An 18785-nucleotide genomic window follows, 5' to 3' on the forward strand; every position below is an offset into this window, starting at 1 on the left:
AATACTGTCCATTATACAGTGACCCACTTCTAACCTACTGTACAGCAGAGCGACATCCACTTACCCACCTTTTTATTATTATTTTTGTATTATGTCAGTCTAACCATTAAACTTAGATAATAAAAAAAAAAAACATAAACATTATAAAACCAATACATTCATCCCGCCACTCAAAATATAAATCAAAATGTATGCTTATAATATATGTTTATTATATTCATTACGTAATTTAAACACTTAAAAATATCATTTTCTTTTTTTAGGACATAAAAAGACTCACAAATGTATTACCAAATATTAAGGAAATACGTTATATTGATCAAGTAAAAGGTGGTCATCTCAGCTTTGTAATAAATCCAGATACAAGAGAAATCGTGAACTCGTTTATAGCAACTAAATTATTAGATTAAAGTTTATGATCTTACAGAATGTGTTTTATTATGTCAATGTGATTATTTTAATTTTTAAGGAACAATAATATAAGAAACCTACAATATTGTAATGTACGCGTTGTGGATATAGCGTTGTACTTTGAATTGTAATATGATTGAATATTAGCAGCTCTCAATAGTCAATGTCGAGGTACACTCCGACGTATATACCTCTTGCACAATAACATAGCGATTAACTATTATTTCCCACTGTTTTAATATTAAATATAACTTCACAATACATAACCTTAAAATTATACTAATTCCTTTTTATAATTTAACTTATTTTTAATAAAGTATACTGGAGTTTCATAAAAATAAATATAAAATACGAAGACAATTATATTGGTGTACCTGAATTGCCTATATAAAGCGCCGTGGATCAATTTTAATTTGCCAATGTTATAATTTATTTATTAAATAAATATTATAATGTAATCAAATTATATTTTTTAGCTGAATGCCAATCCAAGAAATAGACCATATAAAATAAACGGAAATTTATATAATATTATATTTATAATTAAGAACATAATTGTTAAATTATAGACCAGATTTTCAGCCAACTAATGTATAAAATAAAATATATTCTTCCTCAATAGCTCAATCAGACAGTACATGGCGGACCATAGTTTTTTCCACTATCTCTCGAAATTAAAAATATAATGCAAGAAAAAACTTTGGCCTACTATATATTTTGTACATTAATAATTAATTTAACCGTTTTATAAAACATGTTTATGATAGATATAGAGATTTGTTTTGAAGTAGAAGTTTTACCAAAGTCCTATATTTTCAATATACAAACACTATATTCATTGGTTTTATAATTGTGTTAGTTTTATAATAACATACGAACACACATATTAAATTCTATACAGAACGATGAATGAATTGATATTACAATGATATGTTTTTTTTTATTGTTTAATTTTAACTTTGATTGTGGTTTTTGGTAACAAATTGGATTTCTTTTGGTAAATTATGTCAAAAGTGAATAAATCCCAGTACTTTTAAAAATAATCAGGAAAAATACGGGGAACTTGCTCTGCTGTATAGTAGGTGTCGAGGTGTACCTATTAATTCATTAGGTCATTGTAATGGACGCATTAAATTTTAAATCGATGCATGAAAAACGATTCTAAGCGGAGACGGTACGTCAGTAATCAGTATACATTATTAAGGCCATAGAAAGTGAACCATTTTTAGGTGGTTGGATTTAGGTATTATTCTATATCCTTCGTGGGTGATCATTAGGGTGCATGAGTTTTCCAAACGCTTTATGTAATTAAAGATAAGCTACGGCTAATAGATTCTTGGAAATCCGTGACGTACATAATACGCGTAGTCACACGTCACTATATTTTGCGATCAAAAATGTTTCAACGTGAAAGCCTTAAAAAAGTGGAAGAAAAATTAATCCAGTATTAAAAAATTTTTAAACTGCTTATTATATGGGTACGCGTACTAGGTTAATAAAATGTAGACCGGATATCCGAGCAGCACCAATGAGTTTTCGATTTCTTGTATTGTTTAAGTAGTATAGTGCCAATTAGTTTTCTTCGTTTTCTTAAAAATTCCCCTTTACTTTAGTGATTTTGTTTTCTTCCACTGATTGGTCTAAATGCACGAAAAAAACGACTAGCTTTCAACAGTCTTCATAGGCTTAAGGGGACTGGAGCGTGATTCATTTTTAGTCGAAAACATACCTCACGACTTCAATCACTATGCCCAATATAATGTTCCGATATTAATTTTGAAAGTAAATTTGAATTTATCACTAAATTATCTATGCTTTGACAATTTCATTTTTCTGATTTTTATTTTTTTTTACTTAGAAATTTAGTAACAAAAAGAGTAAAAATAGATCATATTCATAATTCAAATTTAAATACATCGATATAGAATATGAAAAATGTACGACAGTTAAAGCATAGTAAATTTAGAGGAGAATTCAAATCTGATTTCAAAATTAAAACGGAACATCCTACTGAGCGTAATGATTGAAGTCAGAGGTAGTATTTTTTGAAAAAAAATGTTTGTCATTTTATAAAGCAATATATTATGGTGACATGTGCATGCGCGTAGGTAAAATTACAGACGTACACCCCGGTCACTATGATGCCCCTATAAAACGTGATCAGTACTACGAATTACGTACACTAATGTTCATTTACTTTCAACATATACACAAGAGTACAAGACCCAGATAAACAAAAATATAAAATGCCTAGTTTTTACGCCTTAGAATTGATTACGCTCCAGCCCCCTTAAGAGGCCGTCGTGGTAAAAGTTAAACGTATGCAACGCTCAAGAGATGGCGTTGTGCTTCGTATCGCCACTGCCGACGCCACCGCCGTAATCACGCCCATCGTCTACGTGACAGGGTCCGCACGTCGTAATCTCGTGAGAGGTACATCATTATTTCACGGACGGTTGTTTAGAACGGTTAGTGTAAATGGAGTTTAACGTTGAATAAATTGTCGGCCATGTATTTATATGCGGTGCACTGGCTCCTAGCCCACAAGTGGCAACTTATTGATTTATTAAAGCTCCTGTAAAAAAACTTCGTAAAAAAACCTCCAACAAAACACAGATAATGTTCTTACCATCAAGTTTCATAATAGGTCTCTAATACCTCTAATTTTTAAGGGGGCTGGAGCGTAAAAACTAGGAATTTTATATTTCTGTTTATCTGGGTCTTGTACTCTTGTATATGTGTTGAAAGTAAATGAACATTAGTGTACGTAATTCGTAGTACCTACTGATCACATTTTATAGGGGCATCATAGTACGTCTGTAATTTTACCTACGCGCATGCACATGTCACCATAATATATTGCTTTATAAAATGACAAACATTTTTTTTCAAAAAATACTACCTCTGACTTCAATCACTACGCTCAGTAGGATGTTCCGATTTTAATTTTGAAATCAGATTTGAATTCTCCTCTAAATTTACTATGCTTTAAGTTTTAACGGTCGTACATTTTTCATATTCTATATCAATGTATTTAAATTTGAATTATGAATATGATCTATTTTTACTCTTTTTGTTACTAAATTTCTAAGTAAAAAAAAATAAAAATCAGAAAAATGAAATTGTCAAAGCATAGATAATTTAGTGACAAATTCAAATTTACTTTCAAAATTAATATCGGAACATTATATTGGGCACAGTGATTGAAGTCTTGAGCTATATTTTCGACCAAAAATTAATTGCGCTCCAGTCTCCTTAAGCTAGCAACATAAAACGTGAATTTCTGAGCGTAAATTTGGTATGCTACGCGTTTGTAAGACGGAGACAAAGCATGCGGGTGGGCGTCCTCTTAATATAATTTTAGTCCTGTACCTATATTATATTTGGTCAAAACTATTTTACGTAAACATGGTATTCCCAAGGCTAATTTTTTTACTGTTTAAAGTTTTCTCGGGAACCTACACGTGTACATCATAATAACAACGTGTTAATACCCGCGCGTGTTGTTCGTAATTACGTACGCACATGAAAATATACTGTTCCCATACTCACGGGCAATATATATTTAAGGTGATCGATGACAATTTTTAAGTTTTCGACATCACACACACACCGAATATTAAATAGACGAATTGAACAAAATTTGAATCATAATATAGTGTTGGCACTTTTAACGGGAAACGAAGTGAACGGAATCAACTAGTAATCTATATAAATAAAAATTAAATTGTTTAGGTGCGTGCAAATTTACAGAACACATTTGATTGATTGAGCATTGTTTGATTTTTTGGGTTATACATCATTTGCGCATCAATATCATTTAACAAGTGAACTAAAAAAAATATGTATACCAAAAATCACCAAGTTGTTTTCTAGATTGCTAGTGGTAGGTATCTATCATTTACAACGGGGCTCCTGGACGTCAAAAACTAGACTATAAATTAAATAAAACTTTTTAGTAATAAAAAAAATTTATATAAAAAAATTTCTAGATTTTGATGAGTTTTGTCAACATTTGAACTTTAAATGCTTATATAATTTAACAAAAACTTAATCCTATGTATCTTTATTATTTTTAAACTTAAAAATCGTATATTATTCACTATATCTAAATATAATATTTATATAATAATTATGACTACAATTGAATTGAATTAATGCCATTTATTACATAATATGTATTATATTATGATATATGAAAATCATTGCATTTCCAATCAAAAATTATTTTTTATACTCTTATATTGTTCAGAATGTTGATGCGCATATGATGTACGATATTTTGGCACAGGTAAACAGACGATGAGTAAATGATGTAAGTTATGAACGCTGCTTGTTAGTTATTACTTATTATCGTCATTCAATATTCCTACATTCGTACTAAAGTACCATTATAATTTATAACTTATTATTACATAACCCATATAAATACGTATTTTTAAAATCCTAAAAGTTTAACATGTAATACAAAAAAATACACATCACTGTAAAACCAAGCTTCACTTAGATCTGAAATAGGATATTTAAATATAGTTATGTTTTTGAAACATCCACAATTTAAATTCTTGTTCCATGCACATTCGTTATATGACTATAGCGATAATTGATACAGCTTTGTTATAATCAATTAGATTTATTAACAAAAATAATGTATGAAAAAAAACTGAAACTTATCTTTTTTCAACAGTGATACAGCAGATATGTAACCACGTAACCAGGAAAATTTAATTATATATTAAATAATAATTAACATACTTATTGAATTTTATATATTTCTATATTCAGATTTCACACTGATATAACAATGGAATAAAAGCATACCATTAGAAAAATGTTCCGTAAAAATGTACTCTATGTGATTATATTTAAAATCTTTTGACTCGTTTGTTAAAAAATCAAACTCACGATCGTAGGACTTTAAATTTTAATGTTTGATGCTTTGCTTGATTGCTAATCACATGCTAAATCACAAACAGTGAATTAATTTACAAAAGTATATGTGTATGGAGATTGGTTGAAGGTGGACTTTTAAAAAGGGACATCGGACATTATATTACAAAAGTATATATTTTATATAGCTGATCCGTTTTATAGGTAACATTTTTATATTTGAAGGGATTAAAACAAAAAAATATCGGCGATTCCATCAAAAGATTATATTTTGGTTTCTCGTGCAGCAATGACAAAACTATAGGATAAAACTGTATACGATAAATAAATAAGGACATTCGCCCGAGTAATTAAATATTTATATTTTCGGTCTGCGGTCTTGAGTGTCCTTGACTTGCGCATTGTTTGGCGTTTTTCTTGTTGTTGTGTCATATTGATGGATGATATGTATGTACACTGACTTTGAACGGTGAGGGATTAAAGAGCCCATTCGATGATACGTCGTATTTTAACGTCAACGTATTTAAATATTTAAAACTGAAGATGGCATAATTGGCGTGCATTATAATAACATAATTGGGAATGTCATTAAGCCGCAAAATACGAAATTAATCATACCTGGGAAGTGACGAACGCGGTCTTGGACTCGAGAGATGACAATGTAAAATTAAGGATATAATACCTATCCGGTTATAATATACGTACCTATCCGGGGCTATGGTATCGTGTGTGTGATTTTGCGTCTGCGTCAGCTGTACATATATATGCTTTGTGTACGCGGAAAGTGAATGGTACGGCAATATAATATAGCAAATAAGAAAAAACCAGTATAAAACAGAGTTGCAATTGAAACGAATCTCGCAGTGTTGGGGTATGACGTTTTCGAGGCGGTTAATAAGAGTATATGCGTATACCTAATCTATGGTGCGCAATTAAAATATAATATTTTCACTGCAAAGTAGTCACCTATTCGGTGTTAGACTTAAATTACAGCAAGTAAAACTATTGAAATCGAACTTTTATATATAACTTTTAACCATGCAATCGTTCAAACTGGAAAAATGTCTGCTAACCGTCATCACTCTAGCAACTATTGTTGTTACCACGTGTGATTACGCCACCTGCTTGGAGTCCGTAAGTATATATTCTTTTTTTTTTTATAAAAGATTGATTTTAAAAATTACATTTAAAACTTGTGTTCATAATGATTTTTCGATGTGAATATTGTACTACAATATTTTAATATTAGATTGTAATTTGTATTAAATTAACGATTAAATATTTTTAATAACACCGAACACGCGCGCTCTTCATATAAATAGCTATTATCATTATTTTCCCATGTGATCAAATACCACATATTATTATTTAATTATAATTCATTTTACCATTTTAATATAAGAAAACCTTAATGTACAACACAATTAACTAATGTGTATATTGTATTTGTATGCGAATACAATAGTAGGTACTTATTTATAATTCATTATTCTTAAAAAAAAAAAAAACATAAATGTTATTTACAATACTTATAATATTATCATGATTATTTTGTCCACGCTCTAGTGTAACTTCGTGACTACCCAATAATTTGCCAACTTGACGCATGACAAAACTCTGCATACATCTTTAATTAAAAAATACACTGTAAAAGAAAACCTATTATATTGTTAAAATGTTATAACTTATAACTTTTTATTCTAGTTTTCATTTTAAAGTGTTGATTTAACATATAAGGCTTGGTCAAAAAAATTGAAAATTAAATGCAAGTCTCACATTGGTTTTTATTATTACGATTTAAAATCATTAAAAATACATAAACACTCTGTTTTTATATAAGCATTTGAAGTTCAAATTTTGTCAAAATTAATCAAAATCGCCAAATTGGTTTATAGTTAAAAATGTATAACTTTTTTAATTCGGATAGTTAATGCTTTAAAATGTAGTACAAACAGGTTCTTCATAAGTTCACTTCATCTCGGGTTTTGGTCCCATGTATAGGGGGCAACTTTTTCGTAATCCAAAATAGGTACATAATATAACAATATTTACCAATAACGTTAACAGTTAAATTATATTGAAAAATATAAATACCACCGTAAAAGATTCCTACAGATACACTACCACATATTATTATAATATGATAATTAATAATTTTATTATAGGTAATTTAATATGACGACAGGCTTCTCTTAAAACACGTTCATCTTTTCCGTCGTGACGTCCAAAAGATGGTTAAATTATATATTTTTATCATGCTCATTTTAGTGTATCGGTATGATCATTATGCCGATTCCATTTATTTCCATAATGTCAACTCACCATTTACGTGTAATAGTTGCTAACCCAACTCAACGTAACCATCGGGTCATATTATTTAACTGAAATATTTGTATTATACAATTTATACTGAATCGGCTCTGAATACAGATTTGATTAACATATCATGTTCTTTTATTCAAAGTACATAGTTTAGTATAGGCCATAGGTACGCTTGAATGCTTATGACCTACTAAAGGTACCCAAGTAAATGAATGAATAATGATATTCACAAGAAAAAACTAAACAAGATATAATTTTAAATATTTCGCTACCTGAATTAATAATTTGTATTTTCAACTACTTGATAAACATGTGTATTCAACAGTGACTGAAGTTCATTACACTAAATTCAATTATAATAAAATACTAATTTTCGTGTGAGTTTTCTTTTAAGTAGAGCTATAGTTACAATTTTGTTATAATAATTCGATAATTTTATTTTGTAATTTTGTATTACCTATACGCAATAAAACTATAAATGCATTTATATTTCCCCTTATTTAATATATTAATCTGGTCCACTCCATTCAGTTTAATAATATCTATATTATATAGTATATTTCATAAACATTAACATAATGGATCATGTTAGGCATGCCTAATAGCTGGTACCGTATACAAATATAACTTGAGACAACTGACTCGCACACATTAAATTTTGAAAGATCCGAAAACCGTTTTGAAATAGTTTAATAACAAAAATTATTATTATATTACAGTCACGCAGAATCAAGGAATATGGCTATCCCCTGATGACGTATCAAGTCTGGACCGCTGACAAATATCAGTTGGGAATAGAGCGAATTCCGTACAGCAAACTCCGTAGCAACGCATCTACCGGCAAACCAGTCTTGTTATTGCACGGCTTGTACTTATCGTCGGCTATATTCACAATAAACAACTCGTCACTTAGTAAGTCCAAAACGCTACAAACGACGAAAACAAATTTATAGTTTCCGTTCAGTTATTAACAAAATATTATGTCTAACGGTAAACGACTGCAATATAGGTAACTTATTTATATTGTGGGCACCTACAATTAGGTATATATCGCAAGTATATGATAGATTAATTCGCAAACAAACTACAAGTCGTGACGTATGCGTGTAGGTAAAACCCATCCAGTTCGTATATTAGCACTTGACAACTGTGCACATTTTTTTCCCGTATAAAATATATTGTTTTCGGGACACTTTTTTTTTTTTTTTGTAAATATCTATGTATGCCGAATGCCAAGATGAACTATAGACGGGTTATAAGAGTAGCATAATAAACTTTCCAACTGGCGTGGTTATTATACACTTTTCTCCCCGACATTTACCGAAATGGTTGTAATACAACAATACCAATAACGTGACATCAACGCCAACGGATAATGGAAAGTGTCTCTCGCATTCGAATTCTGGTGTCAATATAAATGCCCGTTAGTCACTCAATTATAATATTATTCAACGGTAGGTAATTCATTTTTTTATAGGAGAATGATGAACCGCAGTTTGGTAAAATATTGGATTTCATTCATGGGATATATTATCCCAAAAATTATTTATTTTTATGTTTTATGATTTCTTTTATATAAATAAGTTTAAAATTATTTGCCTGACCCAATGTATGACGTAAATAATGATATTAATTATTATAATTGTGTATTATGATAAATTACCAGGTAGCAAAACCACTATATTTATATTACAATAATATTAGTATCTGATTAAATTCATCATATTTAAAATGTGATACCTATAACTATAATTATAGTAAAATATTTAAACAAGGAACATTCTCTTAATATTTCTGTTCGTTTAAATTATATAAGATTATTAAGTTAATTATGTCTAAATATTCTATTAATATTAAGTTAATAACTTAAAACAATATTAGAATCAATAAATTAGTATAATCAAATATTTCTTGTATATTTTAGATAAATTGTTTTTCTAATTTTAAAAACAAACTTTGTCTGAAAATTTTTGAAAATACAATTTATAATCTAATGTAATGTTATTTTATGTATACTTGAGAAATGTTCTAAAATTAGTAAAAACTAACGACAAATTATGGGAAACAGGACATTATTAACTCTGAATAACTCAACATCAGTTTTTGACAATACATTTTTTTCTTTGTTATAATTCCATCATCTATTTTATATAGCATTTTCTAGACATAATAAATATTTCAAACATTTTGACTTATCAGTTATTTTTCCGATTTATCTTCCTACAATTTTTATTTTTTAGCTTCGGACCTTGAAAATTTAATACGAGGTTTCTCAGGTGCTTTTATTTAAAAACATCAAAAACACTACGTAGTCACAATTTTTTTACAATCTTATAAAATATATAATTATTAAAAAAAGAAAAAAAGAAAAATAAGGGTACCTATAGAAATCTAATTTCGAAGAATTTAGAGACTAATCAAAATATAATGGTTTTCCCTTAAAAGATTCAAATTTTAATAGTAGAAACTTGATACTTTCCATTTTTATATGGATTATTATTTTAAAATACAATTACATTTAAAAAATATTATAACTAGTTTTCCACTATTTATTTAAATCGATATACACTGTGCACACCCTATATACTTACATACCTCGATACTCACTTAAAAGCTAGTATAGTTTTTTTAGCAAAAATCAATTCAACCTACTGTATTACTAATAATAATACTAATATAATATTTTAAAAATATCCTTAGAAATAGAGGTCGTCTAACTCACCGTCTCCGCTCAAAATTGTTATTCAAGTTTTTGTATAATTAAAATGATATTTCATTGAAGTCAAATTTAATAAATCCATTACCTAGTAACCTTCTTATTATTATGTCATTGCACGTCCTTACATGAATACTGATCCGTACTAAAATACAGTTTAAAAGTAGAATCTAGTAACATTATAGTTGGCAACTTTTAAATCAGTCTATAGTATAATATGTTTTCTGTTTATGCATTGTGTATTATATTAACTACAATAGGTAGGTACCTGAAATATATATATATATATATATATTTTATTTAAATATACAGCAACCTATGAGGTTATAAATTATCGTTATCTACACGATTTTAATCAAGTCCATATTGTATTTTTATCTAGAAATCGAAAAATTGTCTTTGTACAACACTATTTACATAACTAGCTACATTGTGTAAATAAATTTCCAAAAAATTATATTTAGCTCCAACTCATTGATTACCAAATACAAGCCAAAAAACTCATCAGATAAGTAGATAATATAAAAATAAGTAAACTCAACCTAATCCTCAATTCATTCGAAAATAATATTACTGCTTTATCAGTACACTTTAAGTATTCAATTTATTGTTTCATTAGCATACCTAGTAGACTATAACAACACGAATTTGTTTGACTTAAGGTTTCGTTCTATCGGATGCCGGTTTTGATGTCTGGCTGTTCAACGCCAGAGGTGTTGGTCTTTCGAGAAAACTCAGTATTTATAAGAAGCCTGGATCGTCGCCAAAAATGAATAGCATATCATGGGACTTCAGGTATCATTAAACTATTATTAATTATACCTATATTATAATTAATATATTACAAATTTCTGTTGTTGATAATTAAATAACACATTTTACTTGAGCATAATAATTACTCTATATAATTTAGTAAACTTTAAATTTTTCCTAAATATAAACGAGTATTTACATATAAAAAGACTTAGTTGTCGTTATGATTTTAGATTCTGAGCGTAGTGATTAATAAATAATTAGTATTACAATGTGTGTATATTTTTTTATGCCAGATGTCGCCATTAGATGCAATACAAATACTCCAAACTTCAAATTTAAGGGTAGTTTCTGGCAGAAAATTGGATTTACTTGATACTTTATTCCTTATCTCATTTTGGCGCAGGGGTGAATTGGCCCACTGGCTTATAGTCCTGTAGGATAGTAGGCCCTAGTAATAAGGAGGCACAGGTCCCTTCATTAATAAGCACCAAGGGTCCATAATTAAGGGATAGTAAATCTTAATCTTTATTATCCTCAACTGTAATTTCTGAATTTGATAATAGAATACTATAAGCCGATAGGTACTCCTTGATAGTATATTGTATTATGGTGTAATGTAATTATAGGCATTATTAATTAAGAATTTTGGTAGAATAGACATTACCTATTGAATAATAAATATTATGACTGTAATCACGATGCATGGTTATAATGGTTGCACGGCGAGGACAATATGATTTTACCGTTCAATATTCTTATAAAATACTACATTGACTTGACTATGTGAGTAGGTACACATTCGAAAATGTTTGAACTTAATAGAATGTCACTACTCACCACTGTAAAGGAGTAAAAATATTTAATTATAATAAGAATAATTGGGGAATAAGAATTGTATGCAAGCTATCAACAATAATTTACAAAATATTGATTAGGATATTTATAAGTTATAAGTTATAACAGACCACAGACCAATTGTAATAAACATTAAAAAGTAAAAACCGATGCTATTTTAAATTGAAATGTTGAAAAAGATATTCTATGGGTACAATATAGTTTTTTTATAAGCAAGAGCTACCTAACCTACCTAGTACCTATGGGTATACATTTAATAATGTATTACTTTCCACGGGCTAACGGCTGTGTTTGACAAATAATACTGCAATAATTGCTGTTCTGAAATTTTCTGAATTTCTATAATTGTAGTACCAGTATCAATATCAGTAGGGATTTATAAGCCCAGTTCATCACATGTTTGGACTAATTCCTTCTTATTTTCAAAATATTCAGGAAAAACGGAATTATTAGGTACACAAAACTAGTTTTTGACAGTGACCTACTGAATGGCACGAGGTTTACCCGACACCTAGCGTATATGCGACAAAGTGGGTTCTCAGATTTTTTTTAAAAATGATTTTTCTCCTTAAAAATCAATTTTACTGATTAAAATTATGGTTAACAGGATTTTTGTTTTTATGTTTTCAAATTTTTAATTAAATATTTTTCTAAGTATTTCAATGTTTTAGAATTTTTATCAAAGAAAATGATATTAAACCAGCTTGCTTGTTTTCACACTGTGACAACCGGTTATACGTTTAGGTATAATATGATTAATGGTGTAAAATATGAATATCCATATAGAAAAAATTTCAAAATATCTGAGAAAAATAACTGAAATAATATCCAAAAGTTAAAACTTCAAAACAAAATATTACAAAATACAAAAATAATATTTTGCTATAGTATATACGTTTTGCTGTAATAAAAACAGTTTGAATAACAAAATCTTAAAACTTTATCTCGCAAAACAAAATATGAGGGAATATTTTAATTACTTTTTGGTTAAATCAATTTATATAAAAGTTGTCCCTTCTGAAAAATCACTAGAAGTCAATTTCTGTGACCATTAAATCTGTGCAATTAGAGACCTTGATGAAACATCATAATTTAATAATTAAGAAAATTATTATTACTTTAACAATTTAACATATTATTTTTTGTGAACTCGTTTCCGGGAAACTTTATTAACAGAATAGTCTAAATCAATAAAAAACTAAAATTGTTTGCACAAAACCTAATTAATATTTATGTATGGAAATAATATTATAAGCAAAAATAAAACATTTGATATTCTAATTTCCGTGATATAATTACTATAATTAAATGTAGAGTAGCGTGTAAGAATTTGCAGTATATAATTTCGTTGTGCGTAAAATATAAGTGCGTTAACCCATTGTATATTAATATAGTCTTCATTACATTATTTTTGTCGTCTTTTTTAGTTTTCATGAAATGGGTGTATACGATATGACCACTACTATAGATTTCATCCTAAAAACTACCGGATATTCTAAATTGGACGTGGTGGGCTACTCCCTTGGAACAACAATATCGCTGGCATGTCTAACCGATAGACCCGAATACAATTCTAAAATCAACAAACTTGTACTCATGGCTCCTACGTCCAGGCTTAAATCATCAGGCATGCCGCTCAACATCGCAAAACAATTTTCCACTATCTTAAAAGTAAGTATTTTGTATTTTCCTGGTTCATTATTTTTCCACGTTTTGGTTTCTGTGGGTTCAAGGATAAATTAATATTATATCCTTACACAGAAGTTGCGTGTAAACATAAATTTCGTGTATGCTAAATAAATTATATTAACTCAAATAATTACGTTTACGCGTTTTAGATTTTCCTAGACGGAATTAATTTCTTTCCGATTACAAATGATCCTGACACCACGTACCAATTAATTAGACGTTTGTGTACAATTAAAACCGCCTTTAAATATTGCAGACAATTTATTGATTTCGCTCAAGGAATAAATTTACCGATGCACAATGTAAGTAATACCAAAACGAGTAATGTATATTTATTATATTTAGAGTTCCGTAAATACATAATATTAAAATTGTCTCCACGTCAATGACTAAGTAATGATCAACAACAAACAAAACGTTTAATGAAATAATTTTATATACATATAACTATATGATTTTAGTATTAAATATTTGATATTTATTTATATGAAACTATATATTTTAAAATCAATATTAAATAAAAAGTAGATAGATTATAGATACTTGATATTATGTTTTGCAGGTTTATTCATTTCATTCTTATTTACATATTATTAGGTACCTGTAGCAATGCAAATACAAAATTAATTTAATAATACGTCTTACATTCCGCTTCTCAATATAAGTTACCATAACATCATAAATTGTAATGTGTTCAATCCAAAAAGTGTTTATAATGTACCTATATTATTTTAAATTATAATCCACTTTGCAATGAAAAACCCAAAATATTATATTGATACATTCGTTAATTGGTATTTGTACGTTTACTTATTTAATTTATGCAAGGTTATTTATTTAATAAACAACAATCATTATTATATAGGTAGGTGCCAATTATTAGTTATTCGTTGTGGTTTTTTTAAATTAAAATAAATGTTTAACACAATACGACAAACTATAACTACAGTCTATACAAGACAACATTTTTGAAAAATTCTATAATTCTTATTAATTTTCGTCGCTATTTTTAGATCTAATAATTTTTTATACATGGGAACTCGTTTTATTTTTGGATTTAACTTTTATTATCTACCCGTAAACATTTGAGTGGAATAAGAGCTAAGTAGTGAGTACACATTACAATTTTGATATTTCTTTTCTACTTTTCGGTTCTACTATTTAAACTCGAAATGGGCACTTATAAGTTATAAGTAGTATACGAAATTAGTTAAATTGATAATTATTTCTTATACATAAAGATTTTTAGTGGCTTTTGTGGTTCGGTGGTTGCATTTAGTTACGAAACGTGTCCCAAGTGCAAGTATTCCGGCTTGTGTCACTAGTTCCCGGATGGGTGACCACCCAGGTTCTTCGTGACAAATCCTTGCCACACATACACACTGCACGTGTTCCAATCAAACCGTACCCCCCCCCCCCCCATATATAGTTAATGGCTATAGTTTCCGGGCTTAAAATCAATAAAAATCTTTCAAAAAACACACTGTATTATAATATAAAATTTGTCATTGTAGGATAATAAGTTTCCATTTAAAAATAATTAAGATCATAAAATATTTCTATTTAATTATTATGAAAACTGTTTTGCAAAAATGTATTGTTATTATGGTACTTAAAATTAAGCATGTAATCGTTTTTTTTCTTCAAAAAGCAATCATGACAATGCATGGTTTCCAACGATAAAAAAACCTTATACTATATACATATTATATATTAGTGTGTAGTAATTGCAGTAGACATATTTTAAAATGTCCTTCATTATAAAAATAGTTTTAAAATTACTATAAAAACTAACAATATTTTGTACATAATACAGGACACAGTTTTAGACATCGTTTCCGAATTTCCACAGCCGATGTCTTCCAAGACTTTAAAACACATGTTGCAATTACTGACATCTGGTAAGTAAAAACTATGACAAAATCAAACGATTTTATTTCACTCGCTCTTAAACACGTATATGAATACATCATCGTTCATTATGACGAACGACATAATAACATGACGTATCGTGACGTTATGACGTACACGGGCTTATAAGTATATATCATATCAGTATTAGGATATGACTATAGTATAAAATATTGTAGGTACACTTCGAAAAAAATGTATTAATGACTTTAAGACGTCTCAGCGCCCTGTTCATTATATTATATTCTTTGTACATACTATCTAGGTACCAATTGTGTTATTTGTATAGAAAATAAGTTATTGCTGTACATCAACAGCAATAACTAATCATCAGAACAGATTTTTATACATTTTTACAATAGAACACTTAGGTACACAAAATATAGACGCTATTTCTAGTTTTAATTAAATTTGTTTATTTATCATTCAGGGAGATTTAACCATTATGACTATGGACCTTCTGAAAACTTGTTACGCTACCGGACAAGAACGGCACCGGATTACGATCTGTCCAGGGTTACTGCTCCTACGTACGTTATATATTCCAAAGAGGATACCCTAGTCCATCCAGTGGTAATTATTCTTTTATAATAATTTTACAGTTTAAGATCAAAAACAGTTGTATAGCCACCCAAATTTTACGAATTAATTGTGTATGATAACGGTTTCGGATATTAATTTTAGTAGAGAATTTTAGATTTTGTTTTTCCCCAGATATTTTGTATCTATCCAAATATTTTTAAACTAGGATTGGTTTTGATTATCTGAAATTTACAGCTTTTTATAATGATTTTACTTTTTGAGAAATTTGATATTGATATCGGTATATTTAGTTGTTTTAAACCAGAGTTTTAAATACATTTTGTAACAAATTTTAAAATCCTGTTCCAGAAACTTAAGGATAAAGGAAAATAATAGGACATTGAGAAATAGCTTATTTTAAATATATAGAATTTAAATAACCCGAGATAAATAAAAATATTCTTTAAATAATTGTACATAATTGCATAAAATCTATGTTATAATCACAACCTACTATTTATACTCAACGATAAATGCACGGATAGGAAATGATTACATTTTTAAATATGTGAATTACAATTAAAATCATAAAATATGTAAATAATTATTCATAGTTTTAACATATTTATCATATTCCAGGATGTGAATTGGCTCATAACTCAGTTACCAAACATTAAGGATGTACACTACATTGACAAAATACCATTTGGTCATTTCAGTTTTTCATTAAGTCCAAATATGAAGGAAGTTGTGAATATGTACATAACAAATAAATTATTAGACAACAATATAATATGATGATGAAAATCAAATGTATTATAATGATGTATAAAGTAAACTTATTGTAAGCAAAGTACCTAATAGCTACCTTATTTTTTTTAGACTTGTATAAAATTTCAAATGTATTATTTGTATTTATTGTATTATATTGTGAATGGATGTCTATTTTAATAATAAATATTTAATATCACTATAACTTTAATTTGCATAAAATTAAAGATATTATAACTTTTAATAAGTCATACCTAACACCTTTATTATTGAATGTTAATTATATTGTTATTACATCGTTAAAAAATAACACTATGGTAAACTTAATTATTTGGCATTGATGATTCCTACTTGTTTTATGAGTATTAACTATAATTAATTACTAAGGTTATACATAATTGCCATTAATTATATTATAATAAAATACGTTTTTATTTATAAATATTTAAATTTAAATCAAAATGTATAAAAATATTAAGAACTTTTAAATATTAAAATTAAATATTATATAATAATGTCTGGAGTCATGAATATGGCACCTCAAAATCAAGTTAGAACTTTAAAATCTTCTTAGATCTTTTGCTTATAGTTTTAGAATTCCTAACATCCTAATAATTACCTAATTTTAGTTGTAAATTGACTATACCTACATTTTTCTTGCTGAATTGTTGAATATCTAAATTCAAAAGCTAGCAAATCATTTTCTAAATATCTATAAAAACTAAAAATACGTATATTTATAGTGAATAAATAAATAAATGTTTTTAATATTAAAGTATATCAACACTTGACATACCTACCTATTCTTTTATTTATTACTTCCTAATATAAATTTATTTTTTTCTTAAAATAAAGTTCGTCAAAATGGGTTGTAAGCTATATTATAATATTATACTACACCTACATTTTGATTAATTACTTAATTATTTTCAATATCTAAATTTATTGTTTTTAGGGTTCCATACAGTAAAACGGAACCCTATTACTAAGGTTCCGTTGTCCGTCCGTCTGTCACCAGGCTGTATCTCATGAAACATGAAAGTTAGAAAGTTGAAATTTTCACAGATTATGTATTTCTGTTGCCGCTATAACAACAAGTACTAAAAATCCTAGAATTTATAATATAAGCACTAAGCAGTGTTGCCAACATGTTTATAGCTGATGATGGTATGGAACCTTTCGTGCGCGAGTCTGACTCGCACTTTGCCGGTTTTTTAGTATAATATTACATTGAGAAAAATTACCCATTCTCCACCATATTCCTAATATTCTAATCACACCCTACATTAAGGCCTACACATGAAATCCATACACGAAGAGGCCAAGAGTCACTATAAACAGTTTCACCTACGTCTTAACACTCATCCAAATCCACTCATTTAAAACTTAGCTACATTAGCCATCCCAGGAAACCCTACTCGTTGCCTTAAATGCAAATAGTTCAGAGACCTGTTAGATAACCTTCCTTAACAAGCAAAAATAAATTAGGTAATTAAATTAAAAATTAATTAATTTAAAAAAAAATAAAATAAAATACGAAAGTGTCATCAATGGGTGGCTTCTTCAATCAAATTATTCATTTTTTTATTTTTTATATTACTCATAATCTTATTGTGCCTACTGGTACGAATTGTATGAACATAATAACAAATAAAAAAACAAAAATAACTATAATACCTATAGTACCTAACAAAATATTAATTTATTTAATTTTAAATTTGTACGATCATGTTTGCTCCTCTAATATTAATTGTATTAGTAGTAATAATAATAATAATAATAATTGTTTATTCAATGAATAAAACGGGCAAATTGCCCAATAGTACAAGTAAATAAATAAGTTATTACCTACAATAAATTGATATGAAAATCGAACAATAACATAAATGCATATTAATAATAAGATAGAAATGTAAATTGAAACGAAAACAATTATACAAAT

At 27.9% G+C, this 18785-nt stretch overlaps 2 protein-coding genes across 2 annotated transcripts in view; both read left to right on the top strand.

Annotated features, from left to right (window-relative positions):
• LOC100159330 (gastric triacylglycerol lipase) overlaps positions 1–874 on the top strand; it is a 9469-nt gene extending 8595 nt beyond the window's left edge. Inside the window, exon 8 of the mRNA XM_001951461.5 lies at positions 264–874. Within this exon, the coding sequence (XP_001951496.2) occupies positions 264–410 (147 nt within the window). The 3' untranslated portion in view covers positions 411–874. The remainder of the gene's footprint in view (positions 1–263) is intronic.
• Positions 875–6146: 5272 nt separating this feature from the next.
• Positions 6147–17054, top strand: LOC100164245 (gastric triacylglycerol lipase). The gene is made up of 8 exons (XM_001951156.5): positions 6147–6435; positions 8343–8535; positions 11002–11134; positions 13378–13621; positions 13789–13941; positions 15456–15540; positions 15981–16123; positions 16712–17054. The coding sequence occupies exons 1-8, from the start codon at positions 6340–6342 to the stop codon at positions 16868–16870; spliced, it is 1206 nt and encodes a 401-aa protein (XP_001951191.1). The 5' UTR covers positions 6147–6339; the 3' UTR covers positions 16871–17054.
• Positions 17055–18785: the final 1731 nt, after the last annotated feature.

The sequence above is a fragment of the Acyrthosiphon pisum genome, chromosome A1, assembly GCF_005508785.2.
Source record: "Acyrthosiphon pisum isolate AL4f chromosome A1, pea_aphid_22Mar2018_4r6ur, whole genome shotgun sequence".
Classification (NCBI taxonomy): Eukaryota; Metazoa; Arthropoda; class Insecta; order Hemiptera; family Aphididae; genus Acyrthosiphon; species Acyrthosiphon pisum.